The sequence below is a fragment of the Anomaloglossus baeobatrachus genome, chromosome 8, assembly GCF_048569485.1.
Source record: "Anomaloglossus baeobatrachus isolate aAnoBae1 chromosome 8, aAnoBae1.hap1, whole genome shotgun sequence".
Classification (NCBI taxonomy): domain Eukaryota; kingdom Metazoa; phylum Chordata; class Amphibia; order Anura; family Aromobatidae; genus Anomaloglossus; species Anomaloglossus baeobatrachus.
In genome coordinates, this window is record NC_134360.1 from 105,105,572 (window position 1) to 105,129,938 (window position 24,367).

Here is a 24,367-nt window from a genome sequence, read left to right on the forward strand (position 1 = left end):
ACCTGGAGTTACATGCTTGCATAGGAGTTGTGACTTTCACAACCCCCTTTGGTGAGTAGGTTTGCATATTTAAGACCCCCTATATACCGGGGTAAGACCCTATTGCGCTTCTCTTTCCACAGAATTTTTATATGTAATAAGCTATGTAAGTGGCAAAGAACAGTTTTCAACAAAAACATACTAAATAACATTTCTGAAATAGTATAGCCTCCATCAGATCCTTCTTCATAGATGACCTCAAATCTGACCTGATAATTTTAAGGCTAGAGAACAACCTCTCTACACGAACTTGGGTTGGAGGCAAAGCCGTAACCAGATAGGCAACATCTCTAACAATTCCCGGGTATAAAGGAATTGCATCATGCACAGTCAGTTTTGATGAACGGTTGAATTTTTCTACTTCTTTGAGACAAAGTGAAAAATTCTGCTGAAATATGGTCAATCTGCTGCTATTAGGAGACGGAGTGAAATCTTTTTCCTTGCGGCAACGCTTTACCTGCTCCATGTCATCCAAATACTTGTCAAAGTTAAACTCCTCATCTGATGAGGATGAAGATATGGCAGCAGTAGCACTGTCAGGACCCAAGTCCTCTTGCGCCTGGCAGTCCTGTAGCCGCTCATCCTAACTGCTACCTCAGTCATAGCTTCTTTTCCTTTAGTAAGCTGTTGATCATCAATCAGTATACGATTACTTGGGTCCACATACACAGCTGCCAGAAGAATGGGCGGCACGGTGACTCAGTGGTTAGCACTGCAGCCTTGCAGTGCTGGGGTCCTGGGTTCAAATCCCACCAAGGACACTATCTGCAAGGAGTTTGTATGTTCTCCCCGTGTTTGCGTGGGTTTGCTCCGGGTACTCCGGTTTCCTCCCACACTACAAAGACATACAGATAGGGACTCTAGATTGTGAGCCCCAATGGGGACAGTGTTGCCAATGTATGTAAAGTGCTGTGTAATTAATAGCGCTATATAAATGAATAAAATTATTATTATTATTATTTTCCAATAGCTGTGTCTCTCTCAGTTTCATTGAAGCAGAAATGCCATCTGCGAATTAACCTCCGCTTTGGGACAGGCAAGATAGCAAGTTCTTTCACTCCCTTATGAAAATGCCAGGAGTTAAATCCTCAGCTTGTAATTTTTTAGTCACGGTAAATGGGTGATTAAGCAATTCCTTCAATTCAGCCACCTGTGTCCATTGACCTTCATTTAGGGTTACCTGAGGGTTCGCCATATCTATAGGAAATGGTTTTAGTTCAAGCAATCGCTCAGTCATTTAATAAGTGCTGCCCCATCGAGTGGCTTCATCGACAATTGCCCTTTTCCCAGCATGTCTCTTCAAGATGGAATCAATTTTAGGGGTTCTGGCGGCAATAACCAATTTTTTCCCTTTTCCAATCAGATTTCCAGCATGTCCCTCTTGCAGACTCTCTCTTATTGCCGGTTGCAGGGTGTGCACAACACAGCGCATGTGATGGATATGAAAGTGTTTTGGAGCAGCTTCAACAAGATCATCTAATTCTAAAGTATCACTTTGCGGTTCTTCTGTTTTAATATCTGTTTGTTCCTCAGTTACATGAACAGCACTGTGGCCTTCCATCTCAAACATACTGAATCCTAAATTTTCTTCTAGCTGTTGTTCATTGCTCTCATTCATCAGTTTAATTGTACTTATGTTTGAAGCATTGTCCATTACAATAGCAAGAACCGGTTCTTTTTTGAGTTCGTAGTCTTGCAGAACTTTTTCCACTAGAGAAACTGGAGGCCTCAAAAACTAATCCTCACAAAGAATGAGCATGTGTGTGGCGTTTTTCTAATCTGCTTTTGCAATTGAAAACATTATGAGCTCAAAAACCTTTCAGGTGATGCGGTTTTTTTAAAAAGCTGATCTGCTTTTGCAGCTGACAAACGTATCCACAAAAAATGCAGCAAAAAAGCTGTGTGTGAATGTAGCCTTAGATCAGGAATAAAACAGCCATTTATAGGACATTTCATAACTTTCCCAAATTCATATGAAAACATTCAGCACATTCTGCATTGAACTTCTGTACCCAATTATATATTTTAGAAGTCTGAGTCAGTGCATTTTATACAGACTCAGACTCCACCAAAATGAACACAGACCACAGACTCCACAGCCCTGATAATAAGGATGTAAACAATCCAGTAAGAATGAAACTATCCATCCATTATAGAACTATTAGCAAATTATGAAGCACTAGAGAACACTGCATTTTGGACTAAACGTTCCTACACCTAAGGGCTCTTTCACACGTCTGAAAATCATGCACGTTTTTCATGGACATGTCAAAGCTGCGTTTTGCCCTCCGTGTGCCGTGTTTATGGCACACGTGTGTTCTCCGTGTGGTATCCGTGATAACACACGAAGAACGGGAGCTTTCTGCTCACCTGTCCCTAGCGTTGCTGTCCGTGGTTCTTATCTTCGGTCTCCGGCCCTGCCCACTCCCCGCAGCTGCTTCCGACCCGCAATGGAGTGGAATATGCAATGAGCATAATGAGCGGAGGTCGAAAGCAAGTGACAGCAGCGGCAGAGACAGCAGGGCTGGAGAAGGGGAGTATAGAAATTCTTTTTATTTCACAGGCACGTGTGTTTTCTCTGGTGCGTGTCACACGGATCACATCCGTGCGGTCCATGTGTGGTCCGTGTGACACCCGTGATGCCGGAGAAAAACGGACATGTCTACGTGTGGGGCACATGGGCACATGTATGCTCCAAACAGACACACGGTCCATGGTAAAACACGCACGTGAGCGCAGCCCCATTGATTTTAATGGGTCTATGTGTGCCCATGTCTCAGGCACGTGAGGAAACGGACCAAACAGGTACCGGAGACACGAACGTGTGAAGGAGGCCTAAAGCATACCATCAGTTACACAAGGTTTAGCTCGTCTAGTCTAGCTTATAACCAATGTTATCAAAATGAATGAAAACAAGAGACCCTACTTACTAGCAGGTAACAGTTACATGAAAATGCAGGAGTAATACAAACCTGGAAGGTACTTACACTAGTCAAGACCCAGGAACACTGTTAGTGTGCAACATTTTACCAACATTACCCTTCTTGTGCTCTGTGGACTGCCAGAACTTTTCATATGACCAGCTGGAGACCCATACAGATTTTCCTATATTTTTGCTTTTTGCTTTTCCTTTGATGCAGATAATTAAAAAAAAGCAAAGGGCAACATCCAAATGGAATGAACTATTTACCGATTAAGACACTAGATAGTTTATTTTCCCACCACTTTAATGTGAAGGTAAATGTGTTACATTAAAATAAGAAAATATGCAGCTATAATAAAAGTTATTGTCAAGGAAAATTACTAAAATAGCCCCCCAATAATAAATATATGTTTTAATGCAGAAGATAAACCTAGTGTCGCTTTAGCGACGTTGAAGGGTTTGTGCAGACACACTGTCCTGCCTGACAATTGGAGAAGCAATAGTAAAAACACCCAGGGTTGGGAAAATTATGCCAATGCCCAATTAGATCTGCTGCTTTACTTTCAGAGGGAACGGCTGTCATTTATAGAAAAACTATTCCTATTTTAAGAATGACTCCCGCAAAGTGTTTTTTTTTTTTTTTGCCTAAACAGATCTCCATGTATATTTAGTGTAATATAAGCGCAGTAATATCACACTCCAGCCTATTTTCCAGCTGCTCACTCACGTGACGTAAACTCTAAGGCTGGTTTCACACTACGTCTTTTTAACATCCGTTGAAAACGTTTTTTTAACGGAAGTACGGATCCTGTGCAAATCCGTTTTCATGTCAATGCATTTTCAATGGACTCGCGTCCACCTGCGTTTGCGTGCGTTTGCGTCCGTTAGACGCAGGATCCGTCCTTTTGCGTTATTTTAACATGTTTCAAAAACGCAACATGTAGCGTTTTTGAGCTCCGTCCAAATACTGCAAATTGCTGGATCCTGACTATAACGCACGCAAACGCAGGTGAACGTTGCATGCTGATAGACAGGATCCTGCTTTTGGACTGAGCATGCCCAGAACCAGAGTGAGTGTGGTGTTTTTTTTTTAAATTGTGTCTCTCTCTCTCTCTCTCTCTCTCTCTCTCTCTCTCTCTCTCTCTCTCTCTCTCCGCAGCAAAAACAATTGCATGTCAATTCTTTTCTGCGGGATTTCACTCCATTGACTCCAATGTTAATCGTGAAATCCCGCAGGGAATAACGCAGGAAGCAAATTCTGTGCGGTTCACTGTGTTTTCCTGCGTTATTCCCTGCGGTATCTCCCGGTTTACCTCCGGTAATGTACATCTCTTGTCTGCGGTTTTGCAGGGAAATGATGTCATTACAGGAAGAGGAAGCAAAGCAGAGAGTAAACAAACACACAGATCTCACACACACACACACACACACACACACACACACACACACACACGCACACACACACATCACAGACATAGATCACAGACACATAGAAAGAAAACGGAAATATAGAAAACAAAGAACGTGGGCTCCGCCGTATTTTTACCTTCCAGCCGAGGTAAGCACACAGCGGCGGCCCGGTATTCTCAGGCTGGGGAGGGAGAGGGGCAGGGTTAATGTCCCCCGCCTCACTCCCCCTCCCGCAGCCGAGAATATCAGCCGCAGCTGCCCCGGGACTGTCGCATGCATTATGCGGCAGCACCGGCGTGTCCTCGGCTCTTCCTGCTGCCGTGTAGCAGTGGCAGCAGGGTAATACAAGGGGTTAATGGTGGTGGATCACCGCCATTAACTCCAGGCTTGATCATGGCAGCGTCTATGTGACAGCTGACATGATCAACCCGTAAGTAAAGTGAATAAAACACAGACACCGAAAAATCCTTTATTTTAAATAAAACAAACAAGCCTCGTTCACCATTTTATTAACCCCTCCCGCACCAAAGCTCCGGCGTAATCCACAGCTCCGACGTCCTGCGCTGCTTACATCCAGCCGCGACTGTCACAGACACAGCGCTGAATGAATGCAGCAGACAGCAGAGGTAATTACCGGTCATTTCCCACGGCCGGTAATGTGAACTCACTGCCGACCGTGGGAAATGTAGCGATCTGTCCTCTATCTATCTATCTATCTATCCCTCTATCTATCCATCCCTCTATCTATTCTTCTGTCTATCTATCTACTATCTCAGAATTAAATGACTTTTTTTTCCAATGTGCTTTATTGCATTGAATGCAATAAAGCACATCCCAACCGCGGCAATACCGCGAACAATACCGCGGTGAAACCGCAGCACACCGCGACAAACCTCATGCGGTTTTCGGATGCGGTTTGCCGCGGGTTTTTACCGCGGGTGCGGTAATCTTTGATGAGAGCATGCGGAATTTTCTCAAGAAAATTCCATTTCCCAGTGCGCACATAGCCTTACAGTGTAAACAGGCTGCCTAGACAAACAAGGAAAACGGTTGTTCGTTGGGTGAAATGTTTGCTAGCACAGAATTATTTAATATTGATCATTCCGTGATTATTGGAAGAACAGTCACATTTTTTTTAAACCTGTTTTACACAGCCCCCAACAGAAAAATATGTAGCTAATCAGCAGTCATTTTTAGCCACAGGTCATGTAATGTACAAGAGTCTTCAAAACCCAACCATGAAAGGAGACTATCTGCATAACGCTAATTCTGCTATTAAAAGGGTGATCAATTCCACACAAGTTACTACTAGACAGGTAAAACGTGCACTTTCTGCTGTCCTGCTGCTGGAACCGGTTATCCCCTTGCCAGGAGATTACAGAGCATGTAGGAGGGTACAGCAACTCTAAAATACTGCTCTTCCAGCTCTGCTTTTTAATGGGAGATGCTGGAAGTATATGAAGTTGACAAAGGGCCACAGCTCAGCCTATGGTAATAGCAAATGCTATGAACAACTCTTCCAACATTAAACAACAACTCCAACCTTCTATACAGGAGGTCTATGGCTAAATGTTCTTGAACACAGTTTTGTTTTTAAATCAACTTCAAAGCAATCCAAAGAGCCGCAATCAGTGTCTTGTTATGGAGTTGTGCAGATATGATGCTCTAAAAACTACTTCAAAATATAGACACTACTCACAAAAAGTTAAGGATATTTAGAATATCTTTCGAGTGAAACTTCAGGATGATCCTAAAATGCCCTCTAACCTTTTCTTGTTCCCTTTAATGTGACCTTCTCTCAACTTTTGACCTTACATGTCCAATTGTTCAATGTTTCAGTACTTTTTTCACAACTTGATGTTTTCTAACAAGGAGTTCACAAGAGGCGTTTGATCCATAAATCACTCAAATGTCGGGGGGGGGGGGGGGGGGGGGGGGGGGGGGGTCAATTAGAATTGGTATTAAAACAGTTCTCATCCTCGTGTTGTTTACATTTTGAGACCAAGACGACACATAATTAACCCCTTAGTGACGGAGCTAATTTTCACCTTAATGACCAGACCAAATTTTGCAATTCTGACCAGTGTCACTTCATGAGGTTATAACTCTGGAACGCTTCAACGGATCCCAGTGATTCTCAGACTGTTTTTTCGTCACATATTGGACTTCATGTTAGTACCAAATTTAGGACAATATTTTTTGCATTTATTTATGAAAAAAACTGAATTTTGGCAAAAATTTTGAAAATTTAGCAATTTTCAACTTTTGAATTTTTATACCAATAAACCAGAGATTTCTGTGACACAAAATAGTTAATAAATAACATTTCCCACTTGTCTACTTTACACAAGCACAATTTTGGAAACAAAATTTTTTTTTGTTAGGAAGTTAGAAGAGTTCAAAGTTTATCAGCGATTTCTCATTTTTACATCAAAATTTACAAGACCATTTTTTTAGGGACCATATCACATTTGAAGTGACTTTGAGGGGCCTAGATGACAGAAAATACCCAAAAGTGACCCCATTCTAAAAACTGCACCCCCCAAAGTACTCAAAACCACATTCAAGAAGTTTATTAACCCTTCAGGTGCTTCACATGAACAAAAGCAATGTGGAATGAAAAAAAGCAAAAATTAAATTTTACCTAAAAATGTTGCTCTAACCCAAATTTATTCACTTTTAGAAGAAATAAACAACAAAATGGACCCCAAAACTTGTTCCCCACTTTTGTATGAACGCACCAATACCTCACATGTGGTCAGAAACCTCTGTTTGGACAAATGGGAGGGCTCGGAACAGAAGGAGCAATATTTGAATTTTGGAAAGGAAATTTGGCTGAAAAAGATTGCGCACAAGTGACCCCATTTTGGAAACTAGGCCCCTCAAGGAATTTATCTAGATGTTTGGTGAGTACCCTGAACCCCGAGGTGCTTCACAGAATTTTATAACGTTGAGCCATGAAAATAAAAAAATAAAATTTTACCACAAAGAAGGGAATTTTGTTTACTTACCGTAAATTCCTTTTCTTCTAGCTCCAATTGGGAGACCCAGACAATTGGGTGTATAGCTACTGCCTCCGGAGGCCACACAAAGTACTACACTTAAAAGTGTAAGGCCCCTCCCCTTCTGGCTATACACCCCCCCCGTGGGATCACGGGCTCCTCAGTTTTAGTGCAAAAGCAAGAAGGAGGAAAGCCAATAACTGTTTTAAATACAAATTCAACCCGAGAAACAACCTCGGAGAACTGAACTGTTCAACATGAACAACATGTGCACCCGAAAAAAACAAACTTCCTAAGAAAACAGGGCGGGTGCTGGGTCTCCCAATTGGAGCTAGAAGAAAAGGAATTTACGGTAAGTAAACAAAATTCCCTTCTTCTTTGTCGCTCCTAATTGGGAGACCCAGACAATTGGGACGTCCAAAAGCAGTCCCTGGGTGGGTAAAAGAATACCTTGTGATAGGGCCGTCAAACAGCCCTTTCCTACAGGTGAGCCACCGCCGACTGAAGGACTTGTCTACCTAGGCCGGCATCCGCCGAAGCGTAGGTATGCACCTGATAATGCTTGGTAAAAGTGTGCAGACTCGACCAGGTAGCCGCCTGGCACACCTGCTGAGCCGTAGCCTGGTGCCGTAATGCCCAGGACGCACCCACGGCTCTGGTAGAATGGGCCTTCAGTCCTGATGGAATCGGAAGCCCAGCAGAACGGTAGGTGTGAAGAATTGGTTCCTTGATCCAACGCGCAAGGGTGGATTTGGAAGCTTGCGACCCTTTACGCTGACCAGCGACAAGGACAAAGAGTGCATCCGAGCGGCGCAGAGGCGCCGTGCGGGAAATGTAGATCCTGAGTGCTCTCACCAGATCCAATAAATGCAAACCTTTTTCAAATTGGTGAACTGGATGCGGACACAAAGACGGTAAAGTGATATCTTGATTGAGATGAAAGGAAGATACCACCTTGGGAAGAAATTCTGGAATTGGACGCAGAACTACCTTGTCCTGGTGAAACACCAGGAATGGAGATCTGCATGATAACGCCGCCAGCTCGGACACTCTCCGAAGAGACGTGACCGCCACTAGAAAGGCCACTTTCTGTGAAAGACGAGAAAGGGAAACCTCCTTCATAGGCTCGAAAGGCGGCTTTTGGAGAGCAATTAGAACCTTGTTCAGGTCCCAGGGCTCCAACGGCCGCTTGTAAGGGGGGACGATATGATAAACCCCTTGCAGGAACGTGCGTACCTGAGGAAGTCGCGCCAGGCGTTTCTGAAAAAATACGGATAGCGCGGAGACTTGACCCTTAAGGGAGCCAAGCGACAAACCTTTTTCCAACCCAGACTGCAGGAAGGAAAGAAAAATAGGCAATGCAAAAGGCCAGGGAGAAACTCCCTGAGCAGAGCACCAAGATAGGAATATCCTCCACGTCCTGTGGTAGATCTTGGCGGAGGATGGCTTCCTAGCCTGTCTCATGGTGGCAACCACTTCATGAGATAAACCTGAGGCCGCTAGGATCCAGGACTCAATGGCCACACAGTCAGGTTCAGGGCCGCAGAATTCAGATGGAAAAACGGCCCTTGAGACAGCAAGTCTGGACGGTCTGGTAGTGCCCACGGATGGCCTACCGTGAGGTGCCACAGATCCGGGTACCACGATCTCCTTGGCCAGTCTGGAGCGACGAGAATGGCGCGGCGGCAGTCGGACCTGATTTTGCGGAGCACTCTGGGCAACAATGCCAGAGGTGGGAACACATACGGTAGCCGGAACTGCGACCAATCTTGAACTAAGGCGTCTGCCGCCAGAGCTCGGTGATCGTGAGACCGTGCCATGAAAACCGGGACCTTGTTGTTGTGCCGTGACGCCATCAGGTCGACGTCCGGCATCCCCCAGCGGCGACAGATCTCCTGAAACACGTCCGGGTGACTGAGAAAGTCTGCTTCCCAGTTTTCTACGCCTGGGATGTGAACTGCGGATATGGTGGATGCCGTGTCTTCCACCCACGTCAGAATCCGCCGGACTTCCTGGAAGGCTTGCCGACTGCGTGTTCCCCCTTGGTGGTTGATGTATGCCACCGCTGTGGAGTTGTCCGACTGAATTCGGATCTGCTTGCCTTCCAGCCACTGTTGGAAGGCTTGTAGGGCAAGATAGACTGCTCTGATCTCCAGAACATTGATCTGAAGGGTGGACTCTTTCCGAGTCCACGTACCTTGAGCCCTGTGGTGGAGAAACACTGCTCCCCACCCTGATAGACTCGCATCTGTCATTACCACCGCCCAGGATGGGGGTAGGAACGACTTTCCTTTTGACAATGAGGTGGGAAGAAGCCACCACCGGAGAGATTCCTTGGCTGCCTGAGAGAGGGAGACCTCCCTGTCGAGGGACGTCGACTTCCCGTCCCATTGGCGGAGAATGTCCCATTGTAGTGGACGCAGATGAAACTGCGCAAAAGGAACTGCTTCCATTGCTGCTACCATCTTCCCTAGGAAGTGCATGAGGCGCCTCAAGGGGTGCGACTGGCCCTGAAGGAGAGATTGCACCCCTATCTGTAGCGAGCACTGTTTGTCCAGTGGAAGTTTCACTATCGCTGAGAGAGTATGAAACTCCATGCCAAGATATGTTAGTGATTGGGTCGGGGTTAGATTTGACTTTGAAAAGTTGATAATCCACCCGAAACTCTGGAGAGTCTTCAGTGCCACGTTCAGGCTGTGTTGGCATGCCTCTTGAGAGGGTGCCTTGATAAGTAGATCGTCCAAATACGGGATCACGGAGTGACCTTGCGAGTGCAGGACTGCTACTACTGCTGCCATGACCTTGGTGAAGACCCGAGGGGCTGTCGCCAGCCCGAAAGGTAGAGCTACGAACTGCACGTGTTCGCTTCCTATAACGAAGCGTAGAAAACGCTGATGCTCTGGCGCAATTGGCACGTGGAGATAAGCATCCTTGATGTCTATTGATGCTAGGAAATCTCCTTGAGACATTGAGGCGATAACGGAGCGGAGAGATTCCATCCGGAACCTCCTGGTTTTTACGTGTTTGTTGAGCAGCTTTAGATCCAGGACGGGACGGAACGACCCGTCTTTCTTTGGCACCACAAACAAATTGGAGTAAAAACCGTGACCTTGTTCCTGAAGAGGAACAGAAGTCACCACTCCTTCCGCCTTTAGAGCGGACACCGCTTGCAGCAGAGCATCGGCTCGGTCGGGCGGTGGGGAAGTTCTGAAGAAGCGAGTTGGAGGACGAGAGCTGAACTCTATCCTGTACCCGTGAGACAGAATGTCTCTCACCCAACGGTCTTTGACCTGTGACAGCCAAATGTCGCCAAAGCGGGAGAGCCTGCCACCGACCAAGGATGCGGAGAGAGGAGGCTGAGAGTCATGAGGAAGCCGTCTTGGTAACGGTTCTTCCGGCTGGCTTTTTTGGGCGTGATTGAGTCCGCCAAGAATCTGAGCCCCTCTGATCCTTTTGAGTCCTTTTGGACGAGTAGAATTGGGACCTGCCTGAGCCTCGAAAGGACCGAAAACCAGACTGTCCCCTCCTCTGTTGGGGTTTGTTTTGTCTGGGCTGAGGTAAGGATGAATCCTTACCCTTGGAGTGTTTAATGATTTCATCCAAACGCTCACCAAACAATCGGTCACGAGAAAAAGGCAAACTGGTTAAGCACTTCTTGGAAGAAGAATCTGCCTTCCATTCTCTCAACCACAGGGCTCTGCGTAAAACCACAGAGTTGGCTGACGCCACCGCCGTACGGCTCGTAGAGTCTAGGACATCATTAATCGCGTAAGACGAGAATGCAGACATTTGAGAGGTCAAGGGTGCCACCTGCGGAGCAGATGTACGTGTGACCGTGTCGACCTGTGTAAGCCCAGCTGAAATAGCTTGGAGTGCCCATACGGCTGCGAATGCTGGCGCCAACGACGCTCCAATAGCTTCATAGATGGATTTTAACCAGAGCTCCATCTGTCTGTCAGTGGCATCTTTAAGTGCCGCCCCATCTTCCACTGCAACTAGAGATCTGGCTGCAAGCCTGGAGATTGGAGGGTCCACCTTGGGACACTGTGTCCAGCCCTTGACCACGTCAGGGGGAAAAGGATAGCGTGTATCTTTAAGCCGTTTGGAAAAACGCTTATCTGGATAAGCGTGGTGTTTCTGGATTGCGTCTCTAAAGTCAGAGTGGTCCAGAAAAGTGCTTAATTTACGCTTGGGATACCTGAAATGGAATTTCTCCTGCTGTGAAGCTGCCTCCTCCGCAAGAGGAGCTGGTGGAGAAATATCTAACATCTTATTGATGGACGCTATAAGATCATTCACTATGGCGTCACCATCCGGGGTATCTAGATTGAGAGCGGCCCCAGCATCAGACTCCTGATCAGTTACATCCGCCTCATCACACAGAGAGTCGTCCCGCTGGGACCCTGACCAGTGTGATGAAGTTGAGGGTCGCTCATAGCGAGCCCGCTTAGGTTGTCTGGGACTGTCGTCCGAGTCAGAGCCGTCACCCTGGGGTGCATGTGACACCCCCGGAGCTAGGAAGTGGTCCAGCTGAGGGGGACAAGGTGGCAATGAATCAACAGTGCCCATGGTCTGAGTTACTGGTCTAGACTGCAATGTTTCAAGAATTTTAGACATAGTCATAGACAATCTGTCAGCAAAAGCTGCAAACTCCGTCCCTGTCACCTGGACAGCATTCACAGGTGGTTCTCCCTGGGTCACCTCTAGCAGCGGCCCCGGCTGAGCAATTGCCACAGGGGCCGAGCACTGCACACAATGGGGGTCAGTGGAACCTGCCGGTAGAGTAGCCCCACATGCGGTACAAGCAGCATATAAAGTCCGTGCCTTGGCACTTTTGCTTTTTGCGGACGACATGCTGTTATCTCCTTGAGAAATCTAAGGAGGGTATATAGCAGAAAATCACCAGCGACTGTACAGTGCAAAGTATTGCCAGCACAAAATACAAAGTACACTATGGCACAAGTGGGGGAGAGCCCTTGAGGGCTGCTTACCGCCCGCTGAAAAGCGGGTGTGAGGTCATAGAATCCCTTGTCTGAGTCTCCCCGTCTCCCCTCTGCAGCTCAGCGTGCAGGCAGGAATGGCTGCCGGCGTCCTGTGAAGAGGGGCGGACCGTGGGCGTCACAAACAAAAGTGCGGGAAACTGCGTCCCACTGTGCCTAGTGTGAGGGCTGGAGTATGTAAAACAGACTCCAGCTCTTAGCGCTGCTGGTCTGTACAGCGTCCCGCCCTCCTCCTGACTGGCAGGTCTGGGGGCGGGAACGATACGAACTAGGCCGCAAAAGCCGGGGACTGTAGTAATCTAGCGCGGCCGTCATATATGCACGGCCAGCGCGGAAGTCCCCGGCGCACCACAAATCCCAGCCGCGACGCAGTAAAAACTGACCCCCGCGGCCGGATCGGCCGATCGTACTAAGTCACCTCACTCAGCAGAGCTGTAGTGAGTAACGGCACAAGCGCAGCAGCGCTGTTTACCCCGGCGCACTAACACACCCAGCAATGCTGCAGTGTGCGTGCGATAAGCACGGGGACACGGAGTACCTTGATGGAGCAGGGTCCTGTCCCTGAGGAAACTCCGCTCCGTATCCAGCAGATCCTCCAGGGGCTGTGGATGGAGCACGGCCTCAGTGCCCGGAGACCGGTAAAGTCCCACTTCACCCAGAGCCCTAATGGGGATGGGGAAGGAATCAGCATGTGGGCTCCAGCCTCCGTACCCGCAATGGGTACCTCAACCTTAACAAACACCGCCGACAGAAAGTGGGGTGAGAAGGGAGCATGCTGGGGGCCCTCGTATGGGCCCTCTTTTCTTCCATCCGACATAGTCAGCAGCTGCTGCTGACTAAACAGTGGAGCTATGCGTGGATGTCTGGCCTCCTTCGCACAAAGCATAAAACTGAGGAGCCCGTGATCCCACGGGGGGGTGTATAGCCAGAAGGGGAGGGGCCTTACACTTTTAAGTGTAGTACTTTGTGTGGCCTCCGGAGGCAGTAGCTATACACCCAATTGTCTGGGTCTCCCAATTAGGAGCGACAAAGAAATTGTTATTTCAACTAGGTAGCTTTTTTTTTTTTACAAGAGTAAAAGGAAAAAATTCAGCATAACATGTATTGTGCAATTTCTCCTGAGTTTGGCGATACCTTATATGTGGTGGAAATCAACTGTTTGGGCGCATGACAGGGCTCAGAAGGGAAGGAGTGCCATTTGATTGCAAAATTGGCTGGAATCAATAGCGGACGCTATGTTGCATTTGGAGAGCCCCTGAGGTGCCTATACAGTGAAGCTCCCCAACATGTGTCCCCATTTTGGAAAATAGACCCCTGAAGGAATTTATCTAGATGTTTGGTGAGTACCCTGAACCTTCAGGTGCTTCACAGAAGTTTAGAATGTTGAGCTGTGAAAATAAAAAAAAATACATTTTTACCACAAAATTGTTACTTCAACCAGGTAGCTTTTTTTTTACAAGTGTAAAAGGAAAAAATTCAGCATAAGATTTATTGTGCAATTTCTCCTGAGTATGCTGATACCTTATGTGTGATGAAAATCAACTGTTTGGATGCACAGCAGGGCTCGGAAGGGAAGGAGCGCCATTTGACTGCACAATTAGCTGGAATCATTAGCGGACGCTAAGTTGCATTTGGAAAGCCCCTAAGGTGCCTAAACAGTGGAGGTCCCCCACAAGTGACCCCATTCTGGAAACAAGACACCTCAAGGCTTTTATCTAGGTGTATAGTGAGCAGTTTGAATCGAAGAGTACTTCACAGAATTTAATAAGCTTAGGTTGCCATATTGAAAATTTTCATTTGTTTCACAAAAATGTTGCTTCAGCATCAAATTTGTCACTTTTTCAAGAGGCACCAACAAACCGTGGACCCAACAGGTTATCCAATGTCTTATGAGCACAGGGATACCCCACATGTGGCCAAAAACCTCTCTTTGGATAAATGGGAGGGCTTGGAATGGAAGGAGCACCATTTGAATTCTGGAAAAGTTGAAATAAATTACGGGCACCATGTCACATTTGCAGGGCCCCTTGGGTACCTATACAGCAGAAACCCCCCACAAGTGACCCGATTTTGGAAACTGGATTTTATTCAGGAGTATAGTAAGCATTTTGAATCCACAGGTACTTCACAAAAATGTTGCTGTAGCAACAAATTTCTCACTTTTAGGCTATGTGGCCATGATCCAGCGACACGGCGTCTAGTATACAGTGTCAGCCTTCCTGCAGAGATGTGAGTGTTGTCCACGGGAGAACGCAGCTGCCCATGCCCACGATTTGGGTTCAGGCTGCTGTGGAGCTCTAAGCTACCTGCAGAGAACACTCTTGTCTCCGCAGCATAAATTGACATGCTGAGGCTCGGGAAGCTGCACCACAGGTCAGTGTATGCTGCGGAGAAGAGAAGCACAGTGGGCACGGGATTTCTAAAAATCCTTTCACTGTGCTTCTACTGCACAACACAGCGTTATGGACGCAGGGAAAACACTCTGCGCCCAAAACGCTGCAAACCCCGATTGTTGGCGCACAGCCTAAAATGCTACAATGGATAAATGGATAGATGTCAAACAATTATAACGTCCCACCCCCTGCATATTCTAAGCTGGCGCCCTTTAGTGCCTTTCATGTGGCACTAATGGGTGCCTAGCCTTGTATTTAGCCCCCCCCAAAAAATTAATAATTAAAATAAACGACGTGGGGTCCCCCTATTTTTGATAGCCAGCTAGGGTAAAACAGACAGCTGTAGCCTGCAAACCACAGCTGACAGCTTCACCTTGGCTGGTGATCAATTTGGAGGGCTCCCCAAGTGGTTTTTTTTTTTTAAAAAAAAAAACAAAAAAAAACAAAAACAAAACAAAAACGTGGGGTCCCCCCCAAATTGGATCACCAGCCAAGGTGAAGCGGACAGCTGGGGTCTGGTATTCTCAGGGTGGGAAGACCCATGGTTATTGGACTCTTCCCAGCCTAAAAATAGCAGGCCACAGCCGCCCCAGAAGTGGCGCATCCATTAGATGCGCCAATCCTGGTGCTTCGCCCCAGCTCATCGCGCGCCCTGGTGCGGTGGCAAACGGTGTAATATATGGGGTTGATACCAGCTGTAATGTCACCTGGCATCAAGCCCTGGGGTTAGTGATGTCACGGCATCTAAACAGATACCCGACATCACTAACCTAGTCAGTAATAGAAAAAAATAAAGACAAAAAAAAAAATTTATTTGAAAAAAAAAAAAACTCCCCGAAACATTCCTCTTTCACCAATTTATTGAAAATAAACAAATTCCGGTCGCTGTAATCCATTTTGGAGGTCCCACGCAGACTCTGGACCTTCTAGTTCAGGGAACGTATACTCCATTTTCTGGAAGACCAAGCTCTCCATGAGCAGTGTGGGTGCAGTAATCTGAGAATACTGCACTCACACTGCCCCGGTCCAACCTAGGGCAGAGTGACCTGCAGTAACCTCATTCCAGAATATGAGGGGCACGCTCACAGAACGTACCCCCCATTTTCTAGAACAGCAGGCTCTCCATGTGAGGAGTGTGGCTGCAGATTACTGCACTCACTCTCCCCCGGTCCACAGTACAGCAGCATGTGCAGCAGCGAGGTCAGCGTCCCTGCTTGCAAGGATCCAGCTGACAGCCGCTGTGTGCACATGCGCCGCCATCTTTCCAGAAGGAGGCAGCGTGATCGCGGGGACGGAGCAGAAGCCAGGTAACGGGGAAGACCGGGGGCTGACGCAGGGTGACGGCGGGAGACCTAGCGGGACCTGGGGACAACTTTTCTGTCGCATGTGACGTGTCACATGCGGCAGAAAGAGCAGGATGAATGCGGCCGCGCGCTACTGTGCGCTGCGCGCCGCTATCTTGCATGCTCCGGAGGTGGGGAAGGGGGGCGGCTCTGGAGAACCGGAGGGCTCCGGTGTACTGGAGGAGGGGTCAGGGGGAGGACATTTTCCTGCGATCTGAAATGTTTGATCATTTCAGATCGGAGGGAAATGAATGCAGAGCCGGCGGCGGCTGCAGTTTTCGGCGCGCGTCGGCGCCATTTTGGACGTTCCGGAGTGGGTGGGGGTGGTTGATTTCTCCAGTACCGGGGGATTTGGGGGCACAAGGGGCTTATATTTCTTTCTCATCTGACATGTTTGATCATGTCAGATGAGAAAGAAATCAGTATTATTTGCCTTTTTTTTTTTTATGTGTACGTCGGTATACGGTGTATACCGGCGATCACATTATCAGGGTCCAAAAAAAAAAAAAAACACCCCGATTCATAATCTTGAGGGTCTCAGCTACCTCCGGTAGCTGAAACCGCCGAGATTTTCCGTCACTGGGGGGGCGCTACAAGCTTTTTCCGGCCTGACGTCTCAAGACGTCGGAACAGAATAAGTACCCTGTTTTTCCGACGTCTTGAGACGTTAGGCCGTCGCTATGGGGTTAATCAACAGCACTTCACCATTGCAAGGCTTCAGCAGGATGTTCTGAGATGGAAGTGGCCACTGAGATTAGAGTGTCATCAGCAGGTTGTACAGAGATGCGGAGCGACTGGAAGAGTTACAGAAAGGCATAGAAGTGGACGTCCTTTGGTCACATCCCACACTGATGACTGCTGCATTGTGAACAATTCCCTTTGGAACTGGGATGATGAATGCCACACATCTCCAGACACATTTAAGGAAGGTGAGAGGCACCCAAGTGCCCCATCAGCCCATTCAAAACCGTTTACATCAGTGTGGTCTGCGTGCTAGACAACATGCAAGGGTACCTGACCACATCATCGGGCACAGGCATCATCTACGCTGGACGAGGGACCAGTGGGCTTCAGTGCTGTTCACTGATGAAAGTCGATTTACAATGAGCAGAAAAGATATCTGCCAATGATATTGGAGACATCAAAGTGAGTGCTATGCATCAACCACGGTTGTCACCAGACAAGCCTTTAGTGGTGGCGGTGTTACATTATGGACAGGTGTGTCTAATCCATATAGAACTGCCCTACACTTTGTGAATAGTACAGTGACAAGTCCTATTACTTAAATAACAACATTAATCCAGTCATTGTGTGTGCATGAACACAGGCCTAATTTCATCTTCATGGATGACAATACTCCAGCTCATTGAGGTCGCATCATTAGGGAATGACTGCTGTAGACTCGGGTACATCAAATGGAGCGGCTTGCACTTTCTCTAGACCTGAATCTCATAGAAAACCTATGGTATCAGCTGAGTCGCCGTGTAGAGGCTCATAACGAAATCTGTACCCCAGGACTGCAATGGCCTGAGGGCTGCCCTTGAAGAAGAGGGAAACGTCATGCCTCAGCAGACAGTAACCCGACTCATGAACAGCGTGAGAAGTCATTGTCAAGCTGTAATTGATGCTCGAGGCCACATGACAAGTTATTGAGACGCTGACATTTTTAGGGGGGGTATACCAACCACTGTGGTTGGCCTTTGTTTCAATAAATTCTTTGAGATCAGGAAATCACCACAGCATGCTTTTACATAAAGGGAATCTGTTAGCAGGTTATTGCTACCTTATCCGAGAGCGGCATGATGTAGGCAAAGATCATGAATCCAACAATGTATCACTTAGATTACTGGCTGCAGCCAGTCTGACACAAATCGGAATTTTTAGATTTAGTCATGTAGCAGAGCTGGCTGAGCTTCCCCACCCAGACCAGACTCTCAGTAGAGATTGTACATTGATAGTGAAGTGCCAATCAGAGGAGGGGGTGTGCCTGACTGCAGTGTGTGATATTGTAGTCCAGCAATGATAAAAGGTCCTGCTGCTTAAAAGGGAACCTGTCACCAAGTTTTTCCCTTATGAGCTGGGACCACCACCAGTGAGCTCTAATATACAGCATTCCAGAATACTGTATATAAGAGCCAGGCCGCTCTGTACAACGTAAAAAGCACTTTTCTAATACTAATCAAGAGGGCGATACGATGCGGTCGCTGCTCTTGGGTCCGGCGCCTTCTCCATCTTGTGCAATCACAGTCATCCTGCCCAGCCCCATGTGCAGGATGCCTCCTTCATTATTCACACAAAGGCCTCCATTGCGCTCTTGTACATGTGCACTTTGATCTGCCCTGCCGAGGGCAGAGCAAAATACTGTAATGCGCTGGCGCGAGGAAAGGTCACAGCCCCCTGCACATAAACACTATGGTACAATACTTTGATCTGTCCTCACCCGAGCAGAGAGAAGTGCGCATGAGCTGAATTGAGGCCTCTGTGTGGATGACGCAGGACGAGTCATGCACATGGGACTGGGTTGGTGGACGGAGATTCAACAAGATGGAGGAGATGCCGGACCGAGAACAGCAACTTCAATCAGACTGGTCCTAGATGAGTATTATAGAAGGTCTTTCTTACGTTACACAGAGTGGCCCGGCCTCTTATATACAGTATTCTGGAAAACTGTATATAAGGACTCACTGGTGGTGGCCACAGCTCATAAGGAAAAAACCTGGTGACAGGTTCCCTCTAAATAAATAACAGATGATTTGTGACAAGACAGGTATCCCTGAATTTTCTGTGTTAACCCATGAAGCATGCTGGCTTCAGTTTACAAAGCAAAAACCTGCTGGCAGATTTCCTTTAAATGCACTAATGTCAAAATATCACTGTAGCGAGAACTTTAAATGTTTTACATAAATTTCACCCGAAAGCCAAAATATCCCTAACTTTGTGAGTAGTGTATATATTACATTTCAACACATTAAATCTAATTATTTAATACTAATATTAATTGTATCACTTAAAAGGGAACCTGTCCCCAGATTTGGAGTCTATAAGCTGAGGCCACCACCACTGAGTCCTTAAACACAGCATTCCAGAATACTGCATATAAGAGCCCAGGCCCTTAAAAGCATAAAAAACACTTTTATAATACTCACTTAAGGGGCGGTCCGGTCTGATGGGTGTCTCTGCTCTTCGGTCCAGCACCTCCTCTCTGTTGCGATCTCCGTCCTCCTTCTACCCACCCCAGTATGGATGATGTGTCCTGCATCATCCACACAGGCCAACATTGCAGTCCTGCGCAGGCGCACTTTGATCTGCCGTACTGAGGGCACATCAAAGTACTGTGATGCACAGGCGTGAGCAAAGGTTAAAGACCGCCTGCACATGCGCACTACAATACTTAGATCTGCCCTGAGCAGAGCAGATCAAAGTGTGCCTGTGCAGAACCTCAATGACGGCCAGTGTGGATGACGTAGGACGCGTCATGCACACGGGCCTCAGAGGAAGGAGGACTGTGATCGCCGCAGGGAGGAGGCACCTGAACGGAGAGCAGCGATACCCGTCAGACTGGACCGCCCCCCAAGTGGGTGTAATAAAAGTAGGGTTTTTTTTACGTTCTACACAGCGGCCTGGGCTCTTATATACAGCATATTAGAATGCTGTATATAAGAGTCCACTGGTGGTGGCCACAGCTTATAGTCGCCAAATCTGGTGACAGGTTGCCTTTAATACTGCGCATAATTAAGTATGCTGACATTCCCCTATATACAGTATGAGCCCACATATAGTACCCTCCATACAGTGTGACCCCCTCAACGAAAAAAGGAGGGGAGCCAGCACTGCTTATGAATGGCATGCAACAATGAAGAAATAAAAAGTGTAATATTCACAAATTCATTCCTACTGTAACAATTCAATGAGATTTTTTGGCATGCCATTCATAAGCAGTGCTGGCTCCCCTCTTTTTTTCGTTTACTGGTCAGGTGGTTGACCGCCACCATGCCGTGCACGCCCAGTGTGGTTTGCAAATTCCTTCTGTCGCCATCAAAATTCAGTTTGGTGCTTGTTCACACACAGCCACCGCCTCCTGCTCCAAGGCATCATTATTTAAACATCACCTGCCTGAACCTTGTTCCGCCCTCATCCATGTTTGCTGGTCTGGCACTGTGAGGGCCAGTCCTGACATTGTGCTGGTGTGTGTGCTTCTGCCACACACACTGGCACCTGGGCTGCCTTTATTCGCGGTTGTCAGTCCTGGCAGCATGGGAGCGGTTCAGACATGTCTCGGGTAAGTGGTGTTTTCATATGGTCCTGCTCATTATATGAGACCTTATGGTACATAATAATTTATAATATAGCGTTAGGGACCCCCCTATAGAGATTTGCCGTGACGGGGCAGGGGGGCTCAAATCATTGATCAATCATTTGCAAAAAATCTCATTGAATTGTTACAGTAGGAATGAATTTGTGAATATTACACTTTTTATTTCTTCATTGTTGCATGCCATTCATAAGCAGTGCTGGCTCCCCTCTTTTTTTTAGTGTGACCCACTCAGTATGAGCCCCCCACAGAGCATGAGCCCTCTCATAGCTCCCTACATACAGTAGCCTTGTCACATAGCGCCCTAGATACTTTGAGCCCCACACAGCCAACTATATACGTTATAAGGCCCACAGTCTCCTTTATGAGCCCCACACAGCCAACTATATACGTTATAAGGCCCACAGTCTCCTAGGTACTTTATAAGCATATACACATGAAGGAAAAAAAAAAAAAAAAACTTCCATCACCACCACATATACTTACATCACTCATGTTCCCTGGCGCTCTGTGGCACTGACCCTTTGCACAGCAGGCGCAGTGATGTGACGTCATCGTGTCTGCCATCTCAGATGCCGATTGATGGAAGAAGGAGCTGGTGGCCCATCCTCCACCAATGGATTCACTGCTATCCACATCATAAGGATATAGATAGCTGCGACATTGGGTGCCGGCCAACATCACCGGCAGGATGGCAGAGGGCATGGTGAGGCCCACTATTTTCAGCCCTTCTGCTGTTTCGGTCCGTGGTCTGGACTGGAACAGCCAGAGAGCAAGATGTAGCCCAGAGGCCACAATTTACCAGCCTTGCTTTACGACATCATCAGAAAATAGTTTTTTCATAATCAAGAACACCCTAGGGAGGCTAATCTAGATCAACCTTGTGCTAACATCATGGTAGAAGCTACTATGTGTACAAACACATTGTCAAAACCTAGGGGTACACAATGGTTTAGGTCCCACTCCTGGATCTAAACAAATACAACCATAAAAGGTACTACAAGTTTAACACAAGGGTTTAAAAAATAATTTAGTGTACCGAAATGCAATATAGCTCTTTCTCTAATAAGCATTCTAGCTCAGGTCGGTCTACAACAGCAGATGCGTGTCCTTTGTTATAGTCAGTTTATATGGACTGCGTCACTCTGTTGGGACCAGCAGCTGTAAGAGTTAACTGTTTTGGTTACACAACTGCGTTTTTCTCCACATTCATTAACACATCTGAAAAGTTGGTTATAACTCACGGCTCGGCGAATGCAGGGCCTTTCTGATACTCCCTTGAGGATTGAAGTAGTCAGGCATAGATACATTGAACCTTTATAAATAAAACAAGGGGGCCAGATTGTTCAGTTTGTATAAAATACATTGCGTCTGCCAGCATTTTAAACACAGTATCAAAGTACAGTACATGTAGATTCAGACTTTATGAAAACATAAAACACAAAACAACCCGCACTCTATTGTTACTCCCTCCCAAAGCAATTCAATACCATTTCCAGGCATGTAGTTTCCATACACAAAGGGATACTTAGAATAGTATTTCACATAACTAAAATAAATAATATTTGGAGAACTCCATATTTCGGGTTTTTTTTCCAATGCTACCATACATATTAAGCCTTAAAAGCATTGAACAGTTATAGATGAACTATTTCAAAGGTTAAAAAAACATTTATGGCAGAACTCTTAAAGTGACAGTTAAAGTGGTCATAATACAATAGCAGCACAAGGCCGGGAGAGGAGAATAGGTTTGCTTTTTTTATATATTTAATAACAACCACTTTAGCTGTCCAGGGGTTATCCAGTAGTGGACAGCTTTTTACTTTTTAGCAAATACAAACTACAAATCAGAAAAGCATTGAGGTAGAATAATGTCTGAAACCACATACCTGGTCATTTCCACAAGTCATGCATTGTTTGGCAGTGTGTACAGCCTCCAGAAGGTTCAAGACACTGTTTCATCACAAGGAGGAATCACAGGACAAGATGCCAAGCAGAACCAGCAGCCAGGCCTGGTCCAGAAGCTCAAACATCATGTGGGCAATCTGCTGCATTCAGTCGGGCCTACATCGATCATTACAGTTTTCACAAATAAAGGTGAGCTTTTTTTCCCCACTTTCTCAATGTAAATTCCTACACTAAATGGTTTATTAAATGGCATAAATCATGCTGGAGTGATTAGGATTGCGTTTCTACGTAAAAGTTTGCACATCAAACACAGGTCATCATGGGCTTACTAAAAGATGTGAAACACAGATTAATGTGCAACCATTTTTAACATGCAGAAAGAGCTGAAATTTGAAGAGAATACGACATTAATGTGCGACAACTGAAATTGTCCTGAGACTCTTACCGAACATTTGTAAATTTACTTCCAGACTTAAAGGGGTTGTCCGACATTAGCTTAACAAAACTTTTTGAGTTTATCTGTGCTGTATTGTCATATAAATCACACCTACATTGTTAATTTTTGTTTTCTAACTTTTGTTCCTCTTGAATTATCCCTTTATTCTCTGCAGCTTCTTGTTTACATTCAGATCCAGCAAACATGACCACTTCCCTGTGCTAAACCTCAGTCAGAGCTGTCACTGCCCACCCCAGTGTCCAGCCTCGCCCTCTGCCCGCCCCCTGCACACACATTCCCTGTCAGTATTCTTCCCCAGCACCTGACCTGGTATCACTACAGCATTGCAAATAACAGCCCCACATCGGGCTGTGCACCGCACACATGTGTCTCTGCACACGCACACATATGGCTCTGCACCGCACACGCACACATATGGCTCTGCACACGCACACATATGGCTCTGCACCGCACACGCACACATATGGCTCTGCACACATATGGCTCTGCACCGCACACGCACACATATGGCTCTGCACACGCACACATATGGCTCTGCACCGCACACGCACACACATGGCTCTGCACACACACACATATGGCTCTGCACCGCACACGCACACATATGGCTCTGCACACGCACACATATGGCTCTGCACCGCACACACACACACACACACACGGCTCTGCACACGCACACATATGGCTCTGCACCAAACACGCACACATATGGCTCTGCACACGCACACATGGCTCTGCACCGCACACGCACACATATGGCTCTGTACCGCACACGCACACACATAGCTCTGCACACGCACACATATGGCTCTGCACACGCACACATATGGCTCTGCACCGCACACGCACACATATGGCTCTGCACCGCACACGCACACATATGGCTCTGCACCGCACACGCACACATATGGCTCTGTACCGCACACGCACACATGGCTCTGCACCGCACGCGCACACATATGGCTCTGCACCGCACACGCACACATATGGCTCTGCACCGCACACATATGGCTCTGCACCGCACACGCACACATATGGCTCTGCACCGCACGCGCACACATATGGCTCTGCACCGCACACATATGGCTCTGCACATGCACACATATGGCTCTGCACCGCACACGCACACATATGGCTCTGCACACGCACACATATGGCTCTGCACCGCACACGCACACATATGGCTCTGCACCGCACACACATGGCTCTGCACACGCACACACATGGCTCTGCACACGCACACACATGGCTCTGCACACGCACACATATGGCTCTGCACCGCACACATATGGCTCTGCACACGCACACACATGGCTCTGCACATGCACACATATGGCTCTGCACCGCACACATATGGCTCTGAACACATATGGCTCTGCACCGCACACGCACACATATGGCTCTGTACTGCACACATATGGCTCTGCACCGCACACGCACACATATGGCTCTGCACCGCACACATATGGCTCTGCACCGCACACGCATGGCTCTGCAACCCCCCCCATCCCCATCAGGAACACATGTGGAATACATACTCACCCGTCCTCGGTCCCCGCCGCTCCTGCACATTCGCCAGC

General features: G+C 47.2%; 1 protein-coding gene across 2 annotated transcripts in view; it reads right to left on the reverse strand.

Moving 5' to 3' along the window:
* The window catches only part of LOC142249936 (putative RNA-binding protein Luc7-like 2), a 243,966-nt gene that overhangs the window by 176,574 nt on the left and 43,025 nt on the right, over positions 1–24,367 (reverse strand). The window contains exon 2 of one of the 2 annotated variants that reach the window (XM_075321941.1): positions 21,667–21,737. The exons of the other annotated variant lie outside the window; for it this stretch is intronic. Coding sequence (XP_075178056.1) covers positions 21,667–21,724 — 58 coding nt within the window. The 5' untranslated portion in view covers positions 21,725–21,737. The remainder of the gene's footprint in view (positions 1–21,666; positions 21,738–24,367) is intronic. 2 annotated transcript variants of the gene reach the window in all.